General features: G+C 45.3%; 1 protein-coding gene across 2 annotated transcripts in view; it reads right to left on the bottom strand.

Moving 5' to 3' along the window:
- The window catches only part of RNF13 (ring finger protein 13), a 118,493-nt gene that overhangs the window by 16,739 nt on the left and 78,754 nt on the right, over positions 1–23,000 (bottom strand). For both annotated transcript variants that reach the window (XM_075555928.1, XM_075555927.1), the window contains 2 exons: positions 22,086–22,191; positions 10,986–11,079 (listed from right to left, as the gene is read on the bottom strand). In XM_075555928.1, the coding sequence (XP_075412043.1) occupies positions 10,986–11,079; positions 22,086–22,191 (200 nt within the window). The remainder of the gene's footprint in view (positions 1–10,985; positions 11,080–22,085; positions 22,192–23,000) is intronic.

Below are 23,000 nucleotides of genomic sequence, written 5' to 3'. Positions count from 1 at the left end.
TTAAGGCAGCAGATGGACATTGGGCCTCCACTCAAGCACTTACTCAATGCAAGAACACGGTCTATTAAATTGGCATTCCAGGATGCACACCTTCTCGACACGATTGCTGAAGAAAAATGTGTGCATAGCAAATGTGGTGAAGAAAGATGATGGTGCCCGGCTATCAAAAGATATAATGTCTGGGGTCTTAAAGGCTTGAAGATAAACAAGCGGCCATCTAGCTGAGAAGCATCAAAGCCCACATGGAAGAAACACACCAGCCTGTGTGACCACGAGCTGTTGAAGGGATCAGGTATCAAGCATCAAGGAACAAAAAAATCACATCATTGTAAATGTGGGTGAGTGCAGAGTGGAGACTCAAAGCCCATCGGAAGCCAACCAGATACTCCCTTAATGATGCGTTGTGGGTAGGAGATGAGCCAGTCAGGGTGCAGGGTTGCAACGATGAAACATATAACTTTCCTCTAGTTCTTAAATGCTTCTTCTCTCCCCCCCACTATCATGATCCCATTCTATCTTACAAATCTGGTTAGACCAGAAGATGTACATTGGTACAGAAAGCAACTGGAAACACAGGGAATCCAGGACAGATGCCTCCTCCAGGACCAGTGATGAGTGTCGATGCCTGGAGGGTAGAGGGAATTTGGGGTATAAAGGGTGAACCTATGACAAGAATCTATGTATAGCCTCCTCCCTGGGGTATGGACAGCAGAGAGGAGGGTGGGGTGAGATGTCAGACAGTGTAACATATGACAAAATAATAATAATTTATTAATTATGAAGGGTTTATGAGGTAGGGTGGAGTAGGGAGGGAGGGGGAAAATGAGCAGCCGATATTAAGGGCTCAAGTAGAAGGCAAGTGTTTTGAGAGTGATGGTGGCAATGAATGTACATATGTGCTTGACACAATGGATGTATGTATGAATTGTGATAAGAATTGTACAAGCCCCCAATAAAATGATTTTTTAACTACAAAAAATGAAAAATGAGAATAATCTAAAATGCCTATTTAGCAAGACAATGGATAAAAAGAAATATACCAAGAAATTGAGAGCAATACAGAAAGAAATCACAGGTATATCATATTTACGAGTAAAATATTCAATACCGTCTTTGTGACATGGGTGGAAAAAACAAGGATACAAGAAAAATATTTAAAAGATATAGAGAATAGGAAGAAGGGGAAAATCTTTTAAAAATCATATAAACCACTATGGGGGGAAAATCGAAACTTTAGAGATGTTAAAACTAGTCTCCATTGCTGTTGAACTTACTCTGCTTCATTGTCAGAGGAGGTCTGCCTCATCGGGGTTCCAAGACTGGAAATCCTTATGGGAGCAGACTGCCACCCTTTATCTGCAGGGGGTTTGATGGGCTGAAACCACCAGTCTTTGAGCTAACGGCCAAGCACTGCAGTATATATGGTATGTTTTTAGTTGTAAAGCACTAACGTTTCTGAATTCATCAATAGGACTCAAAATTCTAACAAGCAAGGGATAGCTTCGTAGGGCTGCACTGGAAAAGGAGTGACGGCGTGGGCTTATTATTTCTAACCTGCACACTCCACGTCAGTATGCGTATGAGCGGGCACACAGTACACGGCCTCTAGGAGCTGTGTGTACACATCCACACACATCTCTCAATCTCCGGCGGTGCCTGCTCAAAGCGCTGAGCTGCATCTACACCCACTCGAGCATCCAGGAGCAGTGACACCCAGATCTCGGTTTTTACAGCACTTCTCACTGAGAGCAGCCCGGGATGCTCAGGACAACGCCGAGTGCACGCATGCAGCAGGAAACACAGAAGAGTAGCCCTGAATATCGTGCTATTCCAGACAGCGAGGAAACGGAGAGGGAGCCGAGGGGAAAATCACGAGTCCACAGGGGCCAGCTTGCTCAATCTGGGTTCACTTGAGCACCCCAAACGAGGCAGAACTAAAGACAGCGGTCAGAACTGACCAGCCATGCAGCATTTCCCTTCATCTCTCCTGACAGGAGGACAAGGGGTGGGCTCTGGCTTTCAGGAGAACCTGGCAGCGTCCTGACAGGTCAACAGGGAGGCAGTGCTGGAGGGGCAAGGATGGGCTGCGGTAAGCCACATCACAGGACGCCCCATTTGGGCAGTGATTTGCCAAGAGTAGTGGGAGGTTCAGTCTTAAGGTGTCTCTCCACAGACTGTGTATCACTTAAAGAAAGAAAGAAAACACGGTGCGCTGTGTGCTGAGGAGGGAGCCATGGGCGTACCAGGTCACTATCAGCTGCAGCCCCCAGGGCTTGAAGCCCCGGCAAGCGGCCCGGTGGAGAAGGGTGGGATGAGAACTCCTTGTACAGATAACAACCTAGCAGGGTGGCTTCGAGTCCAAAGTGAACTTGCCCTGAGCTGAGGAGACCGGCTTCTCCCGGGCACACGTGAACATCATCAGTGAGGCCTCTTGCCCACGCTGCTCCGGAAGCAGACACCTCTCTAGGCAGGACCCGGGACAAGAAACACACCGCTTACATCCAACTGCGGATACACCCAAAACCTTTTCTTTCAAAGTGGAGGTACAAATAACAAAACCGTGTTATTAAAAAATGTCAGAGACATAAAGAAATAGTTCCAGATCCAGATGCAAGGCACCTGAGGAAACACGATGAACTAATGCACCAGCTGAATGCAAAGGGGCATTCTTAAATCATTTGATAAAGCCAACTGAATAGATTAAAATACTCAGCTCAGTGGGCATAGCGTGGACCAAGTGACAAACACACTTTAAAAATACCTCAGATGGTTTTGATGTCAATTATGTACACATGTACATATATATTAGGGTACATTTGAAAAAATCTACAAAACCACAAAACCAAAAATAAAAACCCAGAACCCAGTGCCACTGAGTTGATTCTGACTCATAGTAAATCATAGAAACCTTTAGAAACAGAAAATCAAAGTGTGAAACTATTGTTTTGGACAATAGCCTTCATCTTGTCTGTACATTTCTAAAGATAATGTTTCCATCTCCCGACCGGTGGCAGGGACATCATCTGTCAACTTGCGAAGGGGTGGAGTCTAGCCTGTCATCAGGTCATAGCCAATGAGGCCTCTGTGTGGGCATGGCCTTCTCCTGAGGATTCTGGGAATGCCTGTCTTCTTCCCTGGAGGCCAGACACAGGCTTGCTGTGAGACATTTCAATTGACAAGCTACATGGAGCTACACTGATAGAGTTAGAGCCCTGGAGTTGGAGGAGCCATGAGGAGACCCATGGCAGCGCTGAGATGCTTCTGCTGCCACTGCATCCACAAGACTTTCCACCCACTGGCCTGTGAGCTTCCTGCATTCAGCATCATTGAATGACTGTGTGAGTCTGAAGAAGAATTTAGAGACTGGTATTGGACATATGAGCTAATACTGAACTTGTGGACTTGACCTGGACTGGGCTGGCATATTTTCTCATTATACAATTGCCCTTTCTATAAAGCTCTTCCCTATCCACATGAATGTCTCTGACTGTTTCTCTAGCCAACCCGGACTAACTCACTACCCCTTCCCGGAAGAGTTCTGAGCTCTGCAATCCACACCTAGGCAAATGGCAAGTCTGGCGTCCTAAGGGAACTCAAACCAGGCTCTTTCCAGGATTCTTTGAGTTGGGGGAACAAAAAGCCTTTTTTTCTACAGGGCCACAGTATGAGTGGGGTAAGATTTCCCAAGGAAATTCTCTGAGGGCAGTCTGTGTTACTCTCGAAGAATGAGTAAGGTACACTGTTAAACACGGATGGGGGAAATCCCCCTGAGCAATATTCTGCCCTATTTCTCACCAATGCAGTTTCAATTTTGTTAAACCGTCTTCATAATAACCTCCTGTGGTTGTGCCTGTGTTATTTAAGAAAGTCTACACCGGGGTTGCTTTTCGAAAGTCCCCAAAGCAGTCACTATAACCCTCTGAGCTGACCTCAGCTTTGATTTTAAGTGGCCGAGCAGATCCCCCTGGAAGCCAATGTTTGGATTGGACCTTGCTCTCTGCGTTGCATTGGTAAATACACGATTCCTCGCTAGTTCCACACAATCATCTTCATACGCTTGATCTTGCTTAAGACTAATGGAAAGAACAGTTCGTTGAGCTAGTTGATCTGCACACAACACTTGTGACACCAATGGAGGCCCAGAAACAAAACCCTACAGAAAGAGATCCTATGTATCTCAGATCCAGCCATACTTTTCAGGAATCAGGCTGAGGCAACTCGATATCCAAATGTATACTGTTAAGTTAGATCAGAAATTTACTGAATTTCTGCCTTATAAAATCAAGTTAGGTTGTTTAGCCTCCCTGGCGGTCATCCCGAGTGTGGATCGGGGTCAATGTTAACTGTCAGAAATGGTGACCCCAAGCCACACTCGGGATTACACCGCCGAGAAGTCCCTTAAAGCCCTAACATGAAAGAGACAACAAAAACTCTTACTATCTGTCTGGTCCTGGGTAAGCAAGTTTCATTTTTGTTTTTCCAAAACCTGCTAGAGTACGAATAACCACAATGGAAAATAACTTTAGTCTTGTGACTGACACGTTACAAACTAGAAGGCAACACTTAACACAGGTAAAATCAGTAAAAGAATAGATACCAAAAACAGAATCGCCACACAACGGAACTGTGGGGGAGTTACGAGACCATATTATACAAAGAATTCCTCTGACAAAGGAGTAGGAAAGCAACAATAAAAAAAGAGAACACAGAGAAACGGGCAGATAGCAGCTAAGCCACATATAAAAGTGAAGATCTGATGGGCAAATAAACACAAACAGCGGCTTCACTTCCCTGGCACGAAGGCAAATGAAATGAAGACCACAGAGAAGGATGCTTCCAAATCCCCAGAGTTGCTGGACTGGAAGGCCTGTCAGTATGAGCTGCTGCTAACTGGCAGCATCGGGCACGCCTCCTTCCACGGCCAGTCACTTTGGGAATGGTGGGCAACGTCCTGCGATCCAGCGCTTGGGCTTTTAGGAACATGTACTGGAAAACTCATAGGCATATGCTCCCAGTGTTTCCACAAGCACCATTTAAAGGGCCCTAAAAAGAAAGAATCCAAATGTCTACTAATTAAATGGACCAATAAATTAATATATTTATGCAACGGAATGGAAGTGAACTACACAATAAAGTGGATGCCTCTCACCAAAAAACAACTAAGATGCCGACGAAAGATAACACACACACACACACACACACACACACACACACAGTGCAAGTCAAAAATAAGCCAAACCAAGCCACATTTCTTTTGAGGAATGCGTAAGTGGTACGATTTAAGAGGAGGCAGGGAATGATAAGTACAAGGCACGGTAGAGACTACCGGTAGTGGGGAGGAAAGAATGGTAGTTTCTTAAACATGATGGTGGTTCCAGAAACTCAGTTTACATGTTCATTCACGCAGACGCACCCAGCAGTGAAGAAAGCGGCATGCCACGGACAGCACTGCGTCACACCGATGGACACAGCTCGGTAACAGTATGCCGTTAAGCTCACTTCTTCATAGCCACGGACCTTTCTAGACCAAGTCTGGCAACCGTTCTAGATTCCCTCTGCTGCTCCCCTCCTAACTGAACCCCCTCCCAAACTAGAGCTACTGCCAGCAAGTGGATCCTGACTCCAGGGCCGCTGGATAGTTTAGGGACAGACTGCCAATGCGGACGGGCCAGGCAACCTCACCCGTCTCCTGGGAGTGGCTGGTGGGTTCAGCCGCCTGCCGAACGCAAAGCCACTCGCTCCCCTTCCTACTCTGCTATGATCCATCGATCGCCACCTACCCCTCCTGCTCTCCCCACTGCTGACAACTGCTGCTTCTTTCAGAGTCTCGCACCACACACACGCGCCTGTCGCCATTTTGCTCCCCTTCACTCCACTACGGCCAACACACCCTTCTGTGTGCCACAGCCCTCCCCTCGGGCCTCAGGAACCTTATTCCGTTCTCCCACCTGTCACCTTCATCGTCACCAGTCACCCCCCCCCCCCAACTCCGATTTCTCTACCACTCACTACTCTCTCTCCGTCGGAAGCTTCTGAGTGAGTTGTCCATATAATCGTTTACGATCTTTCTCCTTTCCACGTTCCTGAAATGCACCACAGTCAAGCTTCTGGCCTGACTACGCCCTCAAAACGACCTTTCCTCTGCTCTTCAAAATAAGCAGCACCCCCAGTGGTCAATTCTTAGCTCGCATCTTACTCAAGGGGCAGGAACACCTGCCAACCTTCATTACTCCTCGCACCTCGCCACACAGATGTTTTCACTTGGCTTCTTGAAAAACACACTCTTTTGATCTTCCCATCTCAGTGGTGACTCCCCTCTTTGTAAGTCTCTGCCCTTCTTCATGTTGCATTGCCCCAGGATTCTATCTTTGGAATTTTGTCTCTACTTAGACTCCTTTTCAAAACAATTTTACTATCATAAAATTCACATGTAATTTAATAGTTCATTTACACCAGAAGAGTTGCATAATCATCAAAACAATCAGTTGTAGAACACTTCCTTCATTCTCTTTTTTTTTAACTTTCCTCATTCTAAATAGTCTTCATTTTTAGCTCCCCCTCCCCGTCCCGACACTCCTCCCCCAAGCCCCCATGCCATAGCCCCAAGGAAACACTAATACAATTACTGTCTCTACAGATTTACACTCTGGATTTCATGCACAGAAAAACATTTTTAGGAATAAGAAAAAACTGAACCATAACAAAATAAAAGAGGTAGAACCTCAATCAAACAAATGCAGAAAATACTAAAAACTATAAGAAAACTGATCTCAATGACCGACATATAACACCACCAACACCATCACTACCCCTGGGGGATGAGCAACAGAAAAGTGGGTGAAGAGAGACAGCGGTCGGGGTAAGACATGAAAAAAAATTATAAATTATCAAGGGTTCATGAGGGAGGGTTAAAAAAAAGAAGAGCTCAAACCACGGGCTCAGGTAGAAGGAGAGTGTTCTGAAAGTGATGATGACAGTAAATGTGCTCGACACAATGGATGTCATGTATGGATTGTGATAAAAGCTGAAAGGACCCCCGATAAAATGATTTTTAAAAACTAGAAAAAATTAAAAAATTAAAATGGATCCTAACTAACTGCATCTGCAGTCATCCACTTCCTGCCGCGTTCTGCACGACAGCAAGGCTTTTCAGACCCTGGTCCACGGTCAGAGGAATTCACCAAATCCATGTGCAGTTTTTTAACTGAAACAACTTTAAAATGGGTCAACAGGAAGAAGATCGAATGACATTTCATTTAACCTCATAATCGACTTTACAACGCTCTCTGGAGGATAACCAGGATACCCACATCAGTATGATCAGAGGAATTCACTGGAGCCTATTCCACGTGTGGACCCTGCAAATGGATTTGGGGCTTCCAGTGTCTATAGCCTCTGCAAACCAGGTGTGCACAGTTCAAGCTCTGATACCATTCCCTCCTTTGGATCTCCATTACATGATTACAATCCTGGATCACACAGGCTGCTGGGCTTTTTCCACGTGGACTTAGTTGTTGCCTCCCTTACGTGGCTGCTTGTGTGGCAAGCCTTTAAGCTCCCAGATGCTGTTCCTTAGCTGGTTCCCCCTATGTCTTCAGTGATATCTTCATGAGGGTAAGCATCAAGGAGGGCCATGTCATAGGAACTCATTGTTCTTAGGGTGGGGCTTGAATGCAATACCAACCTAAAATCCATTCATAAATCTGTAATGTATGTTTATCTCTAGTTCACCTTAGAGACAACACTGTCACAGGGTAGTTTTACCCAGTCCTACACACTCACTATGAGTCAGTATTGACTTCATGGCCATGGAAGTGATGCCATAGGAAAATGACTGATAATGTTCTAGTCAGACTCATTATTGATAATCCCATCTCACCTCATGGTTTAAATATATCCACTCATAGTAAAGCAGCCCAGGTGGCATAGCAGTTAAATGTGTCAGCTGCTAACCTCAGGGTCAGCAGTTCAAAACCATCAGCTGCTTGATACTCTGAAATCCAGAGGCAGTTTTAAGCAGTCCTATAACCTCGCTATAGTTGGAATTAAATTGACAGCATGGAGTTTGAGATTGTTTTGTTTGTTTGTTTATAGTAAATGTTTTTATAAACACTCAACCTGTGAGGTCTATCTAGATAAGATAGACTGGATAAACAATCTGGAGGAAAAAACAATGGGACCAACATTCTGGGGGACATGGGAGAAGGGGAGGTGGGAGAAAGGAAGTGGTGTTAACAAACCCAAGGACAAGAGAACAACAAGTGATCGAAATCAGTGGCAAGGAGGGTGTAAGAGGCCTGGTAGGACTTGATCAAGGGCAAGGTAACCGAGAGGAATTACTGAAACCCAAATGAAGGCTGAGCATGACAGTGTGAAAAGAGGAAAGTAAACGGAAATAGAGGAGGCAAAGGGTATTTATAGAGGTCTAAATACAGGCATGTACATATGTAAACAAATTTTCATATGATGTTGGGGAAATAGATCTATGTGTATATATTTAAGGTCGCAGATGGACATTGGGCCTCCACTCAAGTACTCCCTCAATGCAAGAACACTTTGTTCTATTAAACTGGCATTCTATGATGCACACCTTCCTGACACGATCGCTGAAGACAAATGGGTACATAAGCAAATATGGTGAAGAAAGATGATGGTGCCTGGCTATCAAAAGATATAGTGTCTGTGGTCTTAAAGGCTTGAAGGTAAACAAGCAGCCATCTAACTGAGAAGCAACAAAGCCCACATGGAAGAAGCACACCAGCCTGTGTGACCACAAGGTGTCAAAGGTATCAGGCATCAAAGGACAAAAAAAAAAATCATACCATTGTGAATGAGGAGGGAGTGTGGAGTAGGGAACCAAAGTCCATCTGTAGACAATTGGACTTCCCCTTACAGAAGAGATGCAGAGAGGAGACGAGCCAGTCAGATTGAAGTGTAGCAACAAGAAACATACAACTTTCCTCTAGTTCTTAAATGCTTCCCACCCACCCCACCCCCTACTATCATGATCCCAATTCTACCTTACAAATCCAGCTAGATCAGAGGATGTGCACTGGTACATACAGGAACTGGAAACACAGAGAATCCAGGACAGATGAACCCTTTAGGATCAGTGGTGAGAGTGGCAATAACCGGGAGGATGGAGGGAAGGTAGGGTAGAAAGGGGAAACCAATTACAAGAATCTACATATAACCCACTCTCTGGGGGATGGACAACAGGAAAGTGGGTGAAGGGAGACATCAGATAGTGTAAGACATGAAAAAATAATAATAAATTATCAAGGGTTCATGAGGGAGGGGGTTGGGAGGGGAAAATGAGGTGCTGATACCAAGGGCTCAAGTAGAAAGAAAATGTTTTGAGAATGATGATGGCAACAAATGTACAAATATGCTTGACACAATGGATGTATGTATGGATTGTGATAAGAGTTTTACAAGCCCCCAATAAAATGATAAAAAAATAAGAGAGAGAGAGAGAGAGAGAGAGAGTAACTCAAATGGAATCTCATAATCCTATCAGAAACTTCCCCCGACCTTGTCTTACACTGACTCATCAGGAAAGGAGGAAATACATCCCCATCTGCATGGTCCCACCCAGGTGTTTGGAGGAGATGCAGCCTATGGCCAGGTGTTGGGGGGAGACGCAGCCTATGGCCAGGTGTTGGGAGGAGATGCAGCCTCTGGCCAGGTGTTAGGGGGAGATGCAGCCTATGGCCAGGTGTTGGGGGGAGATGCAGCCTATGGCCAGGTGTTGGGGGAGATGCAGCCTATGGCCAGGTGTTTGGGGGAGATGCAGCCTATGGCCAGGTGTTAGGATATGCAGCCTATGGCCAGGTGTTGGGAGGAGATGCAGCCTATGGCCTGGTGTTGGGAGGAGATGCAGCCTATGGCCAGGTGTTGGGAGGAGACGCAGCCTCTGGCCAGGTGTTGGGGGGAGATGCAGCCTATGGCCAGGTGTTGGGAGGAGATGCAGCCTATGGCCAGGTGTTGGGAGGACACGCAGCCTATGGCCAGGTGTTGGGAGGAGACGCAGCCTCTGGCCAGGTGTTGGGGGGAGATGCAGCCTCTGGCCAGGTGTTGGGAGGAGATGCAGCCTATGGCCAGGTGTTGGGGGGAGATGCAGCCTCTGGCCAGGTGTTGGGGGGAGATGCAGCGTATGGCCAGGTGTTAGGAGGAGACGCAGCCTATGGCCAGGTGTTGGGGGGAGATGCAGCCTATGGCCAGTCATGTCACGCACCACACATACTAACATCACCTCTTCCCACTCCCTGTTTCCTTTCTCTGCCGAGTTAAGAAAGACACATTTCACTGAAGGATGGAAAACTAATTGGAAATGGGAAAATCTGGGAAGTACCAGCCAAATTAATTTAAGACTCTTTGCCTGCACTAAAAGTTTATCAGTGAACACTGAGAGGAGATTATATTAGTGAGGTATTAGAGCCACACCCGCTGTATCATATTAGTTAACATTCTTTGTCTCACCACGCCTCTATGTTCTCATCTGTCAAGACGGAACGATAATTGTACCTTCTCTTCCCGGTATGAAAATTAAACGAGATGACACACATGCAGAATGTGTGAGCACATAGTAGCTTATGTGTTGAGTTAAGGATGCACCATACAGAGGTGTGTGGTGGTGAGTGGAAGAGAGGGAGCCACTGGGGTGAGGGTGGGGAGAGTGGGTGCATGCCACCTGGTGCAAAGAAGCATTGTATCCACTGACATTGTTCAGAGCTACTGGCACACGGTGATGATTAAAAGCATCCGGGGCAGTTTTATTTTAGTTTTTAAATTCTCTGCCCACCACGACCCCCTGGACTGCCTTCACCACGGGCACCACGGCAGAAGACATGCCCACACCCCTTCACTCACTGCTAGCAAGCACAGTGTGCGGCACAAACGCGAGGGCAGCGCCTGACCAGGGCTGCTGGGTGCTCTGAAGTAAACTGAGGCTGCTTACTTAGAAAATGAAAGCATTCACTTGCCTTTCTTGAATTTGTGTATAGGGAGTTTCTTCAGCTGATCTTTACGTAGTCTGTTTCTTCTAGCTCTGTGCCGGTCCTGGACAAACTTTGTGATCTGAAAGTAGGAGAGAAAAACAAGACAGATATTAAACATGCAAGTAGAAAGTGGCCATTAAAATGACAAATGTCTCTTTAAGTCTCTACAAAGCTGCTGCCAAACAATTCATGTCACTTAAATTCTAATTGCAATATGATTAATTAAAGCACTACATTACATTAGTGATTAGTTACCCCATAAGTTATCTTTGGAAATTTTATTCATTGACCTTGAAATCTTTTACTCTGACAGAGGCATTATAAATTGCGTATAACTATTTTCCTACAAAAATTAAAATGGTAGACCACAGATTACCAAGACCAATGGATCAAGATGAACGGGAGGGTAGAGATGCTTAAAAACCACAAACTTGTAAAACTTTCACATATACCTTGTTACTGCACTTTCATTTCCAGCAGTATTAAAGAACACAGAATTCCTCTACTAGAAATATCTACAAACGCTGGGTAAAATATACAAAATGTTTTCAATTAAATTGCCAGGTACACAATTATGGAAGACAAGTCTGCAGGGGACAGCATCACAGAGGCGCATCAAACACGCAGGTGGCCTCCTTGACCACTCTGGGGGTGACTGGCTCCGATGGCTGAGGGGCAGGGTGTTGTGCCACACAGGGGCAATACCAGGCCCTCAGGCCTCAGGAGAGCAGAGCTGGGACTGCAAACGAGGGCCCCTTCAGGGATGAATTCCATAGTACATGGGATTTCCCTTGGGTCAGGACACATAATGATGTGTGCCTGGCATGTTAAGGTGCTCTGCGCAGGGAGAGCAAGCTCCCGTGCGGAATTCAAAGGGCCAGCCCACCCTGTGCTGGGTTTGTTGGTCTGAAGTATCCTCCGTGAGGTGGAAGCCCTCAGGCTGAGAAACGAACAGGGGTCCAGAGGACATGGTATCACGGAGATCCTGGCAGAAGTTCAGGCAGGATCAGCCAGAGCTACTTTCCCTGGAACAGAGGACACACGGGCACCAACTGTTGTTGGTGAGGCACCGGAGCGGGGAGGCGTGGGCTGATTCATGGCCAAGGGGCTCCCTGCGCAGCCACCACCTGGGTGTCAATGACAGCTTGCACGCTGACATAACAACGGTGCACAGATTCCGATGAAGCTTCCAGACTGAGTTAGACTCACTTAATATGGCCCTCCCTTAGCCGATAGCTTGGAATTCATATGCTTATGTCTATCACCTCATTCTGGAGGCCATTCCTGCTAACATGCAGGGAAGGGATGAAATACATCATAGCAGGGGTGTGAATCAGACCACAGTCTTTATTTAAGGGAACAAAGACTGGACTTTGACTCCCGTAAAGAGTTATCGTTCCCTCGCAGGGGCAGGACTAGCCCTGTCTGCAGGGCTGCTGTGAGTCGGCATCGACTCAATGGCAGTGCGTTTGGATTCTGGTTTGGTTACTGTGATTTGTAAAGGATATACAGGATGATAGGCTACCGGTGGGAAAAAGAGGAGGGAAAAATCCTGTTTCTGGAGTAGCCTGGGAAAAGCCTGGCTGATTAAGGTGAGTAGGAGGCCAATGCCACGGGCCCCAGTCATCTGCACAAATACAACAGAGTCCAGGGGTGGAGAACAGACAATCACCACTGGGGGAAGGGTAAAACATTAACCTGACTGCTCCATATGTACGCACTGTAAATCCCACCAGGTGACCTTTGTCTGCATGGGTCTGGTAAGAAGGTGGGGAAGACACTGGTGGGCTTCGCCTGTGTGTCTGGGAAGAGGGTCTCCTGCATTGCAGCAGGCAGCATATGGAACCAGCCCTCTGAGAAGCAGGGTGGTTGGGGGTTGGGCGACTGCACCCATGGCAAGAGCCAGGAGCGAAGTGCGTGCTTCTGGTCTCAGCGTCTGGCTCACCCACTGCCTGACCTTCCTACCACCACATGTGACATTTCCTCACACTTATGTGAGAATTCCCTACAGACGTGAGGGGACACACTCGTGGGAGGAGTGGAGGAAATGAAGCAGACTGGCATGTTGGAAGAGTGGTAGTCCTTGGAACTAGCTTGGGATTGATTCTTACAAAGAGAATTATTACCACATAGACTAAGGCCAATGAGAAAGAAAGGCCTGACTACCACTTTCTGAAGATCAGCCAGTGCAGTCCCAGGGGTCACCATGGCGCCATCCGCAACAAGCCCTGGGGCGCTCCTAGACCAGGCAGCTATTTGTTCTGTTGGACATGGAGGTCACCGTGAGCCATGCTGAAAGGCCGGCAACCATCACCACCACCGCAAAGTGCTTCCTGCTGAGAATAAATTACACCCCCCACCTCCCTACCACGTAGAAGCAGTGCACCAGGAGCAAGGGGCAGCTGATGCAGCAGCAGTGAGGAGCACGCCACTTTCCACTGAGGTGTAGGAGCAAAGAAACACAAAACAAGTCATTCTTTACCCGCCAACCCCTGGGAAATCGCTCACTAAGACGTCAGGAAAGGAAGAGGAAGTCACAGAAACAAAACCTCCTGAAGTGAGTTTCACAGATTAGACGGGACTCAGGGGAACCAGTGCCCATGCTCACTGCCACCGCGTCCACTCTGACTCGTGGCCCCGGCAAAGGACAGGGCGGGCTGCCCTCTGTGGCAGCAGGCAGCCTCATCTCTCCTCCTGTGGCGTGGCCGCTCAGTTCAACTGCTAACCTTGAAGCTAGCAGCTCAACGTGCAACCCTGTGCTGGCAGGGCTCCTCGGTGCGCAATACTAGACTGGGGACACAGGAGGCAAGAGATGGGAGACGGATGCAGAACCAGACAGTGGTACAGGCATCTCCAAAGAGGATACACAGAACAAGGGAGAAGCAAAGAGAGAAGTACTGTTGAGAACTCTCTGGAATCATTTTTTAAATCAAAATCAATGTTGGACAAGATATATAAAAGTAAACCTATACCTAAGCAAAGCAGAGAATCCCGTCACCCCCACCGCCCAAATTTAAAATCTGAGAATAAATCAGAGAGAAAAGTTAAATTATCTACCAAGAACACTTATACTAACAATAAGCTTCTCTACAGCAATAGAAAGGGCAGATGATGGCAGACAAGGTAAAATAACCATTAACAGAGATTTCTATAAGTGGCAAAACTCTAATCATGAATAAAATGGAACATTTTAAGAGAAATAAAGTGAGAAAAGTTACTACTCACAGATCTGGAAATACCTACTATAGATTATATTTCTGGAAGTGGAAACAATTTATATACATGAATGTCCATCCACAAAGAGGATGAACTTCTATCAATGTTCCACATACATTACAATTAAAAATCGATGCAAAACAGATCAAAGACTTATTTGGAAAAACCAAAAAGCTTAAAAGGAAAACATTAGAAATTTTTGTGACCTTGTAGTTAGACAGGTTTTTTTTTAATGCAATGGCAAGAGCACTATCCATAAAAGAAAAATCTGACTACACGCAAGTTTGAGAACATTTGACCTCAAAAGACACTCCTCAGTGGTAACAGTTAAGACGCAGATGAGGGAAACAATCTGCAAATCACGGATCTGCTAAGACATCTGGATTTATGTGGCAGCGACATAATCTCCTGTCATCTTGAGCAATCAGGTCAGAGTCAATGAGGCCTCTGTGTTGACTTGGCCTTCTCCTGAGGAATCTGGGAACTCCTGTCTTCCTCCCTGGAGGCAGGGGACACCCTCGCTGCTTCATCTTCCTGCTGGCAAGCCACATGGAGCTATGCTGATAGAGCCAGAGCCCTGGAGCTGGAAGAGCTACATGGGGACGCACGCCAGTGCTGAGATGCTTCCACCACCACTGGATCCACAAGACTTTCCACTCACTGGCCTGTGATCTTCCTGCATTCAGTATCATTGCATGGTTATGTGAGTCTAAAGAATTTATGGACTAGTATCGGACATATGGCGTAGTAACAGACTTATGGACTTGATCTGGATTGGGCTGGGATGTTTTCTCAATATGCAATTGCTCTTTTGTACAAAGCTCTTTCTCTAGTCCACCCAAACTAACACAATTTACAATCTATTAAAAAAAAAAAACTTTCAACGCCCAATAGTTTAAGAACATAAACTACCTGTTTTAAAACGAGTAAGTATTTAGATACTTTATCACAGATGATTTTATGGACAGCAAATAATAAGCACTACAAAAAATGATCATTACCCAAGAAAAATAGTAACTCATATTTAAATGAAATACCACTGCACATTTATTCAAACGGCCAAAATTAAAAAGGCTGACCATATCAGACACTGCCGAGAAAAGGAATAAATGACACAAATGGAGCCCTTTCTAAAATGGTGCCAACACTCTGGAGAACAGTTTGGCAAGTGAGGCCGTTTCTTACAAGTGGGAGCATTCAGTCGCCATGTGACCCCAGCGGACCACTCCTGGATATTTACTGAATAGAATGGAAAGCTTGTCTCTATACAATGGCTTGTACATGAACGCTTATGACAGCTCTACTTGTTAACAGCAGATAACAGATAACAACTCAAATGTCAATAGGTATGTATAAACAAATTATAGAATACTTGATTCAATTATAGAATATCATTCAGCCATAGCAATTAATTGACAGGCTCACTAGTGTGGATGAATCTGAGAAAATATGCTAAGGGAAAGAATGCAGACAGAGAGTTTAGAATGTATGACTCCACAAAAAATTCTTGAAAATGGAAAGTAATCTGTAGTGACCAGAAGCGCATCTGTTGGTTGTCTGGGAATGGGGGTGGGGCATGAAGAGAAGATGGAAAGTGTGTGTGTGTGTGTGTGTGTGTGTGTGTGTGTTTCCTCGGGGCCGGGGGTGGGGTGGGGGCGCGGGCGGGGGAGGAATTACCCAAAGCACAAGAAAACTCTTTTGGCTATTCAGTGATTCATGATCCTGTTAGTGGAGTGTACATGTGTATAAGAGGAGTTTTAATAGCTCATAGAAAAACAGAAAGGACAAAAAAATTAAAAAATATATACACTATCTCAACATAAGCCCTATCAAAATTAAGACATTTCTGTAAGTTACAATAGCATCATTTAGTTCATCCTTATAGAACTGAGAATTCAACTATGGGAAATTCCTGCGAATTTAATTATGTCGATGCAATCTTTTTATATATCAGTAACTGAAGAAATATGATGGGTACCCTCGCAGCATTTTGTTTTTTAAGAAACAAAAAGGAAACAGAAAGCAGCATGTGGGCACTTCCAGGGAGAACCCTACCATCCCCCACTGCACCTCTCTCCCATTGCCGAGCACTGTGCCTGACATCAGGTGCAGCCCCCCGTTCCCGCTAGAACTCTGGCTAACGTGAAACACTCTCAAAGTGAGCAGATGTTACTGTTCTTTGCAACCAACAACATACAGTGACCATCCCCTCAAACGTTGCCGTGTCCTCTGTCCTTGAAGAGGGTGTTGTAGCTCTGATCCCCTTACAATTCTTCCTAGAGGCGCTGCCGGAACTTGAGTGAACTTGAAACCCCCTCTCGGAAGCGCTGCTCCTCAGAAGCTGATCTGGGCTTCACCAGTTCCAGCACTCCTCCCGCATAAAGTCCGCTTCGGGCAGGTGCCTGCCAGTGGATCCAATTGCGATTCCCATGGTGCTGCTACTGGTGCTGCTGTGATCCCGGGCCTCCTCGCTGCAATGTGAACAAACTGTCTCCTCACAACCAGAGGCTCCGGCTGCAGCACTGTGTGGCCTCTCATCAAAGCAAGGCTTACCTTTGGAAACTCTTGATTTCTCTGGGGCAGGCACTGCCTGCACGAACTTTTTCGCAAGCATCAATGAATTCACCATTCTTCCCTCCAAGCGTCACAATAAATTTGATGCCTGTTCCTGCTCCAATTTTAATAGAATCATGTTGTTCTGAAAAGTATCCTCCTTACTACCACAAACTAGATCCTGTCCAGATGTGATATAACACTTTTGTGTTAGTCCGGGCTAGACCAGAGAAACAAAGTCATAGACACTCATATGTGTATAAGAAAGAGCTTCATATACAAGAGCAATTGAACATTGAGAAAACATCCCAGCCCTGTCCAGATCAAGTCCATAAGTCTGATATTAGTCCATGTATCCAATACCAATTTATAAAGTCCTTTTTAGACTCACGAAACACACGCAATGATGCTGAATGCAGGAAGCTCACAGGCCAGTGGGTGGAAAGTCTTGTGCATCCAGTGGCGGTGGAAGCATCTCAGCGCTGGCGTCGGTCTCCACGTGGTTCCTTCAGCTCCAAGGTTCTGGCTGCTTCATGTGACTTCTTGACAGAAATGTTCCACAGGGAGTGAGGAGAGAGGAGATAGGGAGAGAGGAGATAGGGGAGAGATGGTCTCTCGCGCCCAAGGAGGAATATCAGAGTTCCCAGAATCCTCAGGAGAAGACCATGCCCACACAGAGGCCTCACTGGCTCTCACCTGATTGACAAGCTAAACTCTGCCCCTTCACTCTTCATCCTCTCAAATTGACAAAAGATTATAGAATTGACACAGCTTTTGTGAGAGTTTAGCTTGGTCCAAAAAAAGAAAAGAAATCCATGAATAGCAGTTGTTTTTTTATCCATAATATACATTTTCCATGGCCTTTTAGAACATCCCTTGTATATCAAAATTTATGAAACTGAGCTAACTTCACACTTGAACCATTTTGCAGAGTGAAACTGTCTGACCTGGGTCCGGACTAGACTCCTTTTTTTCTTCAGCCTTATTTCAGTTTCTTATCCGTAAGCTAGACTTTTGAGAAAAAAAATTAATGGTGCTTGGAAAAATCAGAGTTAAGGGTCAGGTTATGATCGCAGGAGACCTGTTCCAGGAAACCTACTGCCCGACCTTTTCCTTTGCAAACTGTGTTCTTAGAGAGAATGATTACAGACTGTAGGGCCCTGAAAAACTAATCTTGAAAATGCTTACCCAAGCTGAGTCCGGTGTGTCTGCAGACTGGGAAAGCAAGTTCTTTGAAAATATGTATAGTCTAGCACCGGACCCTCCTGGAGCTTACAATGCCTAGTGACTGGTGAGCAAAGCGCCGCAAACAAAGGCCGATCAGAAGAGGGCTCCTTAGTTCCCAATATTTCTGTGTTTAAACTGTGCTCGGGCGCCAGCTCCCTAGAGCACACTGTACCTTCCCCATGCGGCCCAGTAACAGCTAGCTACTCTTCCGGGAAACTCTTTCTGCTTTTCTTCCTGAAAGAACCGCTGAGTTTGTTGTGTGACAAATTTAAATGCATATGTGTTTGTTATAATTCGACTGAATAAAGATGCTTTGCAAGAAGCTAAATGATAGCCACTAAGTGAACAGCGAAGCAACAGGGTGGTGAGCAAGGAGTTAGGGAAGAAAATGAGGGAGGGTGGGGGAAGGGCAGGGAGAAGGAGAAAAGTGAAGTGATCCGTCCGAAGGGAAAAGTACAAGACAGGCAGGAACACAAATGTACACCCACTACACTGTGCAGGCGGGAATGGCATGCGATGTGAATCCTGTACGGCTCCGGTTCCTCACTGCTGCGCAGAAACTACGCCTGTGACCAGAGTGGGCCGCGCAGGACAGCAGCTAGGGCAGAGCCAGAGGGAGCAGGCAAGGAGAGCGCAGCTTCCCAGCCCTCCATGCTTGGCCCGTCCAACCACCTGAGTAGCAGGGGCAGGCCCTGCCTTTCACCTGCCTGCGGCTGGGCAATGCCCAAGACCCCAGGCGCAGAGCCAGGCCCTCTACTGCAGTTCCTGTATCCCTGCGATGGCCCACAGTCCAAACTGGGAGGAGAACATAAAAGAAAACTGGTTTCCCACTTGAGACAATGGACGTACGTGTATGTGGTTAAATGTCGCCCAAAGGGCCATTGAGTAACTCTATGGAGTCATCACTGATCGGAATTGACTTCATGGTACTAACAACACTAACCAATCATATTGGATTTAAAAAAACATAAGCTATTTATAAGACACAGATTAAACTTTAATGACACTTTAAGACAAAGACCAAAAAAATACAGCGATAGAAAGCTACATCCTGAAAATACAACTTTAAAAAGTGGATGCATCAAATAAAATATAATTCGAGTAAAAAAATCAATCGGAGATGGGGATCCTAAACTAATTAATACCTGATTAATGATAAAAAAGGAAATCATTTAGAAAATGAGAGAATTACTGGCCAGAGTAAAACTTCATAAGCTCAGCAATGTTTAGCTCAAATTAGACTCAAACTATGTACTATAGACTCAGATAGACACAGGTGGCCACTGAGCACTCGGAATTGTCGTAGGAGCCCCGTGGTGACCAGGGCTATAGGGTGGGCTGACATCCCAGAAACCCCTAGGGCAGGGCCACTGTCAGATGGGGGTGCTGTGGTGGAATCCACGCAGTGCTGAGTATGAAATATAGCTGGAGAGGCTGTAGGTAAGGGGTGGGCTGCCAGCTAAAATGTGGGCCTTCTGAAGCCACAAGCCACTCCACAAGAGAAAGACGGGATGGTCTGGAGACGTCGGACAGTGTCAGACATGAAAAAAATAATAATAATTTATAAATCATCAAGGGGGAGGGAGGGAGGAAGGGAGGGAGGGGGAAAATGAGCTGATACCAAGGGCTCAAGTAGAAAGGAAATGTTTTGAGAATGATAGGGCAATGAATGCACAAATGTGTTTGACACAATAGATGGATGTATGGATTGTGATGAGTTGTACAAGCCCCCAATAAAATGATTTAAAAAAAAGACGTGCGGCCTCAGAAAGCCTCCCTAGAAGGCAGCAGTTCCCCTCTATCTTGTGGGGTTACCATAAGTCAGAATGAATGCGTCCAAAGTGGTGGGTTTGGTTTGATTTTTTTAGTAAGTCCAAAATTCACATTGGGTTATAAAAACTTGGTCCCACAAAAGGAGGTAAGATAGATCATTTACAATTGTATGCACGAATTGAAGGCCGAGAAGTTACTGTAGGTGTATTTCTCATGTCAGCCAATTCGAATTCTGCTAAAAAGTTAGGGGTTTTTTAATTAATCATTTTATCGGGGGGCTCTTACCAATCTCCTAACAATCCCTGGGCTCTCAATCTCTCTCCTCAGCCCCAGCACACTGGGGCACTGCAGGGTGGCTGGGTGCCTATCGTGCTAGAAGCCCTAGCAGTTTTTACTGCCAGCAGACTCCATGCGCATGCGCTACAACAAATGTAATTGTGTTAAGACATTAGGAGGGAAAAAGAAACTGAAGGAAACTATGCTTTTGGAAATTAAAATAATTTTGCTAAACTTATAAACCCCAGAAGAAACCATAATTGCTATTTTAATTTCTGAAGGGGTCTTCTAATCCACTTGTCTCTTTCCCACTTGGATTCTAAATGTCTTGAGGAAAAGGCGTGAATGGGCAGATGGAGGCAAAGTAGAGCCCTAACCAAAGGAATCACTCCGACAGACATTCGTTCCCTCTAAGACAAAGGCCAGGGATTGTGCCCCGCTCCCCTTTCCCATGAATGGAAACAGCAAGTAGGGTAAGGAAGCATTCTACATTACAAAATAAAAAACCCACTGAAAGTCAAAGTATCATGTGTCAACAGTTGTGGTATGCAGCCAAAATGACTCTAGAGGGAAAATGATAACCTACACTCATATTCTGGAAAAGAGTTAATGAACATACAGTTCAACAAGCAAAAATAAGAAAAGCAATATATTTTTAAGTAAATTTTTTAAAAGAATAGTAAAAGCAGAAATCAAAGCGACACATTAGAAATAAAGAAAGAATTGAAGTCCCACTGGATTGCAAAAGTACTTGGCTTCAGGAATGTTTACGCATCCTGTCCATGGATGTGTCCTGAGTCCAAGCGTTCACTGTAGGTACAGGATGAATACTTCTTTAATGAAAGGAAAAAACGACTCCACGGACTACTTCTTAGATTAAACTGACAAGATTGAACAAAGCAAGTCTAAGGACAGAGAATTTATTGCACATATAAACCAAACTCACTGCCATCAAGTCCACGCCGACTCACAGTGACTACGGGACAGGGCAGGGTTGCCCATTTGCTGAGGCTGTAACTCTTTATGGGAGTAGAAAGCTTCCTTTTCTCCCATAGAGCATGAGTTTCCAACTGCTGAACTCACAGTTCCATGAATTTGAAAACAGACAAAATAGAGAATTTTTTAGGAATGTAATTTAATAAGAAATAGAAAACCATCTGGCTGCCCAGATGATTTTGAAAAAAAGTCTTTATACCTAAATGATATCACGAGAACCTCCACACAAGGTACAAAATAAAGCAAACAACAACAAAGCTCTGGTGTCGTAGACACACTTCTTGCGGCTGTGTTGTGATGTCTGCACTGTGTCTAATGGAATGGTCAGAAAGCAGCCCGATGTGGAGTTGATTCTGGCTCTCAGTGACCCTGCAGGACGGAGCAGAACTGCCCTGAAGCTGTCACGTCTACAGAGGAGAGCGCCCTTTCTTCCCCTCGGGTACCTGGTGGGTTCACACTGCCACAGCCTTCCACCACTGTACCGCCAGGGCTCCTTGAGTTAAAGCCAACTGTTATCTCACGTTCTACCCAAAATGCCTTTTTAAAAAACATTGTATTTGAAAGTACAGTGTACACATTTGTGCCCTCCCCCCCCAAAAAATACTGTAGCATGAATAATTCGAGTGTGATATTTATTTAATTTTTTCTCTTGTGTAAAATCTACACATAAGGAAATACACAGAATTTACGTAGACAATCTGTTGATTTCACACAAAAATACGCAGAGTTTGCAATCCACACTTCCGTCTAGACACAGAACAGTGTTCTCATCCCAGAAAGTTCCCTCATTCCTTTCCTAGGGAATCCTTCCTTACCTCCACGGGCCCCCAGAGACAGCCACTCCGCACTGTTCCCCACCCAGGTCAGACTTGTCTTTTCTAGACCTTCATATAAATGGACTTAATAGATACTCCTTGGGGAGGACTTTCTTTCAATCAGCACCATTTTCTTGTTTTGTTTTAAGCACCGTGTTTTATGCGAGCTCACCAGGGTGGTCTATACACTAATCCTACATTAAGAAATGCACAAAGGCCATTTACTTACCATGAAGATGACGATCAAGATGAGACAGATGCCCACTATGATCAGGAAGGGAATCAGGTAGTACTCCAAAGGAAGGGTGAATTCTGGAACTAAGATAACGTGGCCCCTACAAGAAAGCAAATGGCAGTAATTGAGAAACAGGAAGAGTTACCACCTCATAAGGAAGTCGATTAAAGGCAGGAAAACGACTTTAAAAAGAAAACCTTTGAATAACATAACTCATTGCACTACATGTAACTTGTTTTCTAATATTATTTCCCAGAATTTAGAGGGTCCCCCCATCTTTAAGTCTATTTTACATATTTGCCAAGATAACTAGGCTATCTAATGAAAACTAAGCCAATCAATACTTAAAGTGTGTCCACCTTGGAGAGACGTTAATAATTTAGTTTGACAACCTGGACAAAGCCTATCTTTTACAGGCAAAGTCCACGCCCAGTGATAGTATTTTAGTCATCCTAGCAATAAGAACCCTCAAACCAACCAAATTACTGCTCATAAATTATAGATGATCCCTGTCCCCTCACCCCTGATAAAAATCATACTCCTTCCTCTTTATCTGCTTTCCACCTATCTGTTAGGATACGGATAAAGTACCTCTGTAAAATGTGGGTTGGAAAATTAATAAATTTCCCTATACTGCTGGACTGAAAAACGTGAGCTGGAATGTGCAGAAATGCGTATGTTGGTGGGAAATACTGTGTGACCTACTAAGCTTTTTTGTAGTGAAGGTGTCCGAACTAGTGTGTCATCTTTACGACAAAAATCTCATTTCCTAATTCCTCTGTCTACGCTGGACGCGTTACTTGGCCGCCCATTCTTTCTGCCATATAACTCCGACCATCGGTACAACTGTCAGGCATCCCACTGTCTCAGGGGACTCCTGGCCTGAGCTTGCCCCCCTCAGACAATGCC

The sequence above is a fragment of the Tenrec ecaudatus genome, chromosome 8, assembly GCF_050624435.1.
Source record: "Tenrec ecaudatus isolate mTenEca1 chromosome 8, mTenEca1.hap1, whole genome shotgun sequence".
Classification (NCBI taxonomy): domain Eukaryota; kingdom Metazoa; phylum Chordata; class Mammalia; order Afrosoricida; family Tenrecidae; genus Tenrec; species Tenrec ecaudatus.
The sequence above is the reverse complement of the archived record's forward strand: the minus strand, read 5'-3'. Positions and strand labels throughout refer to the sequence as shown.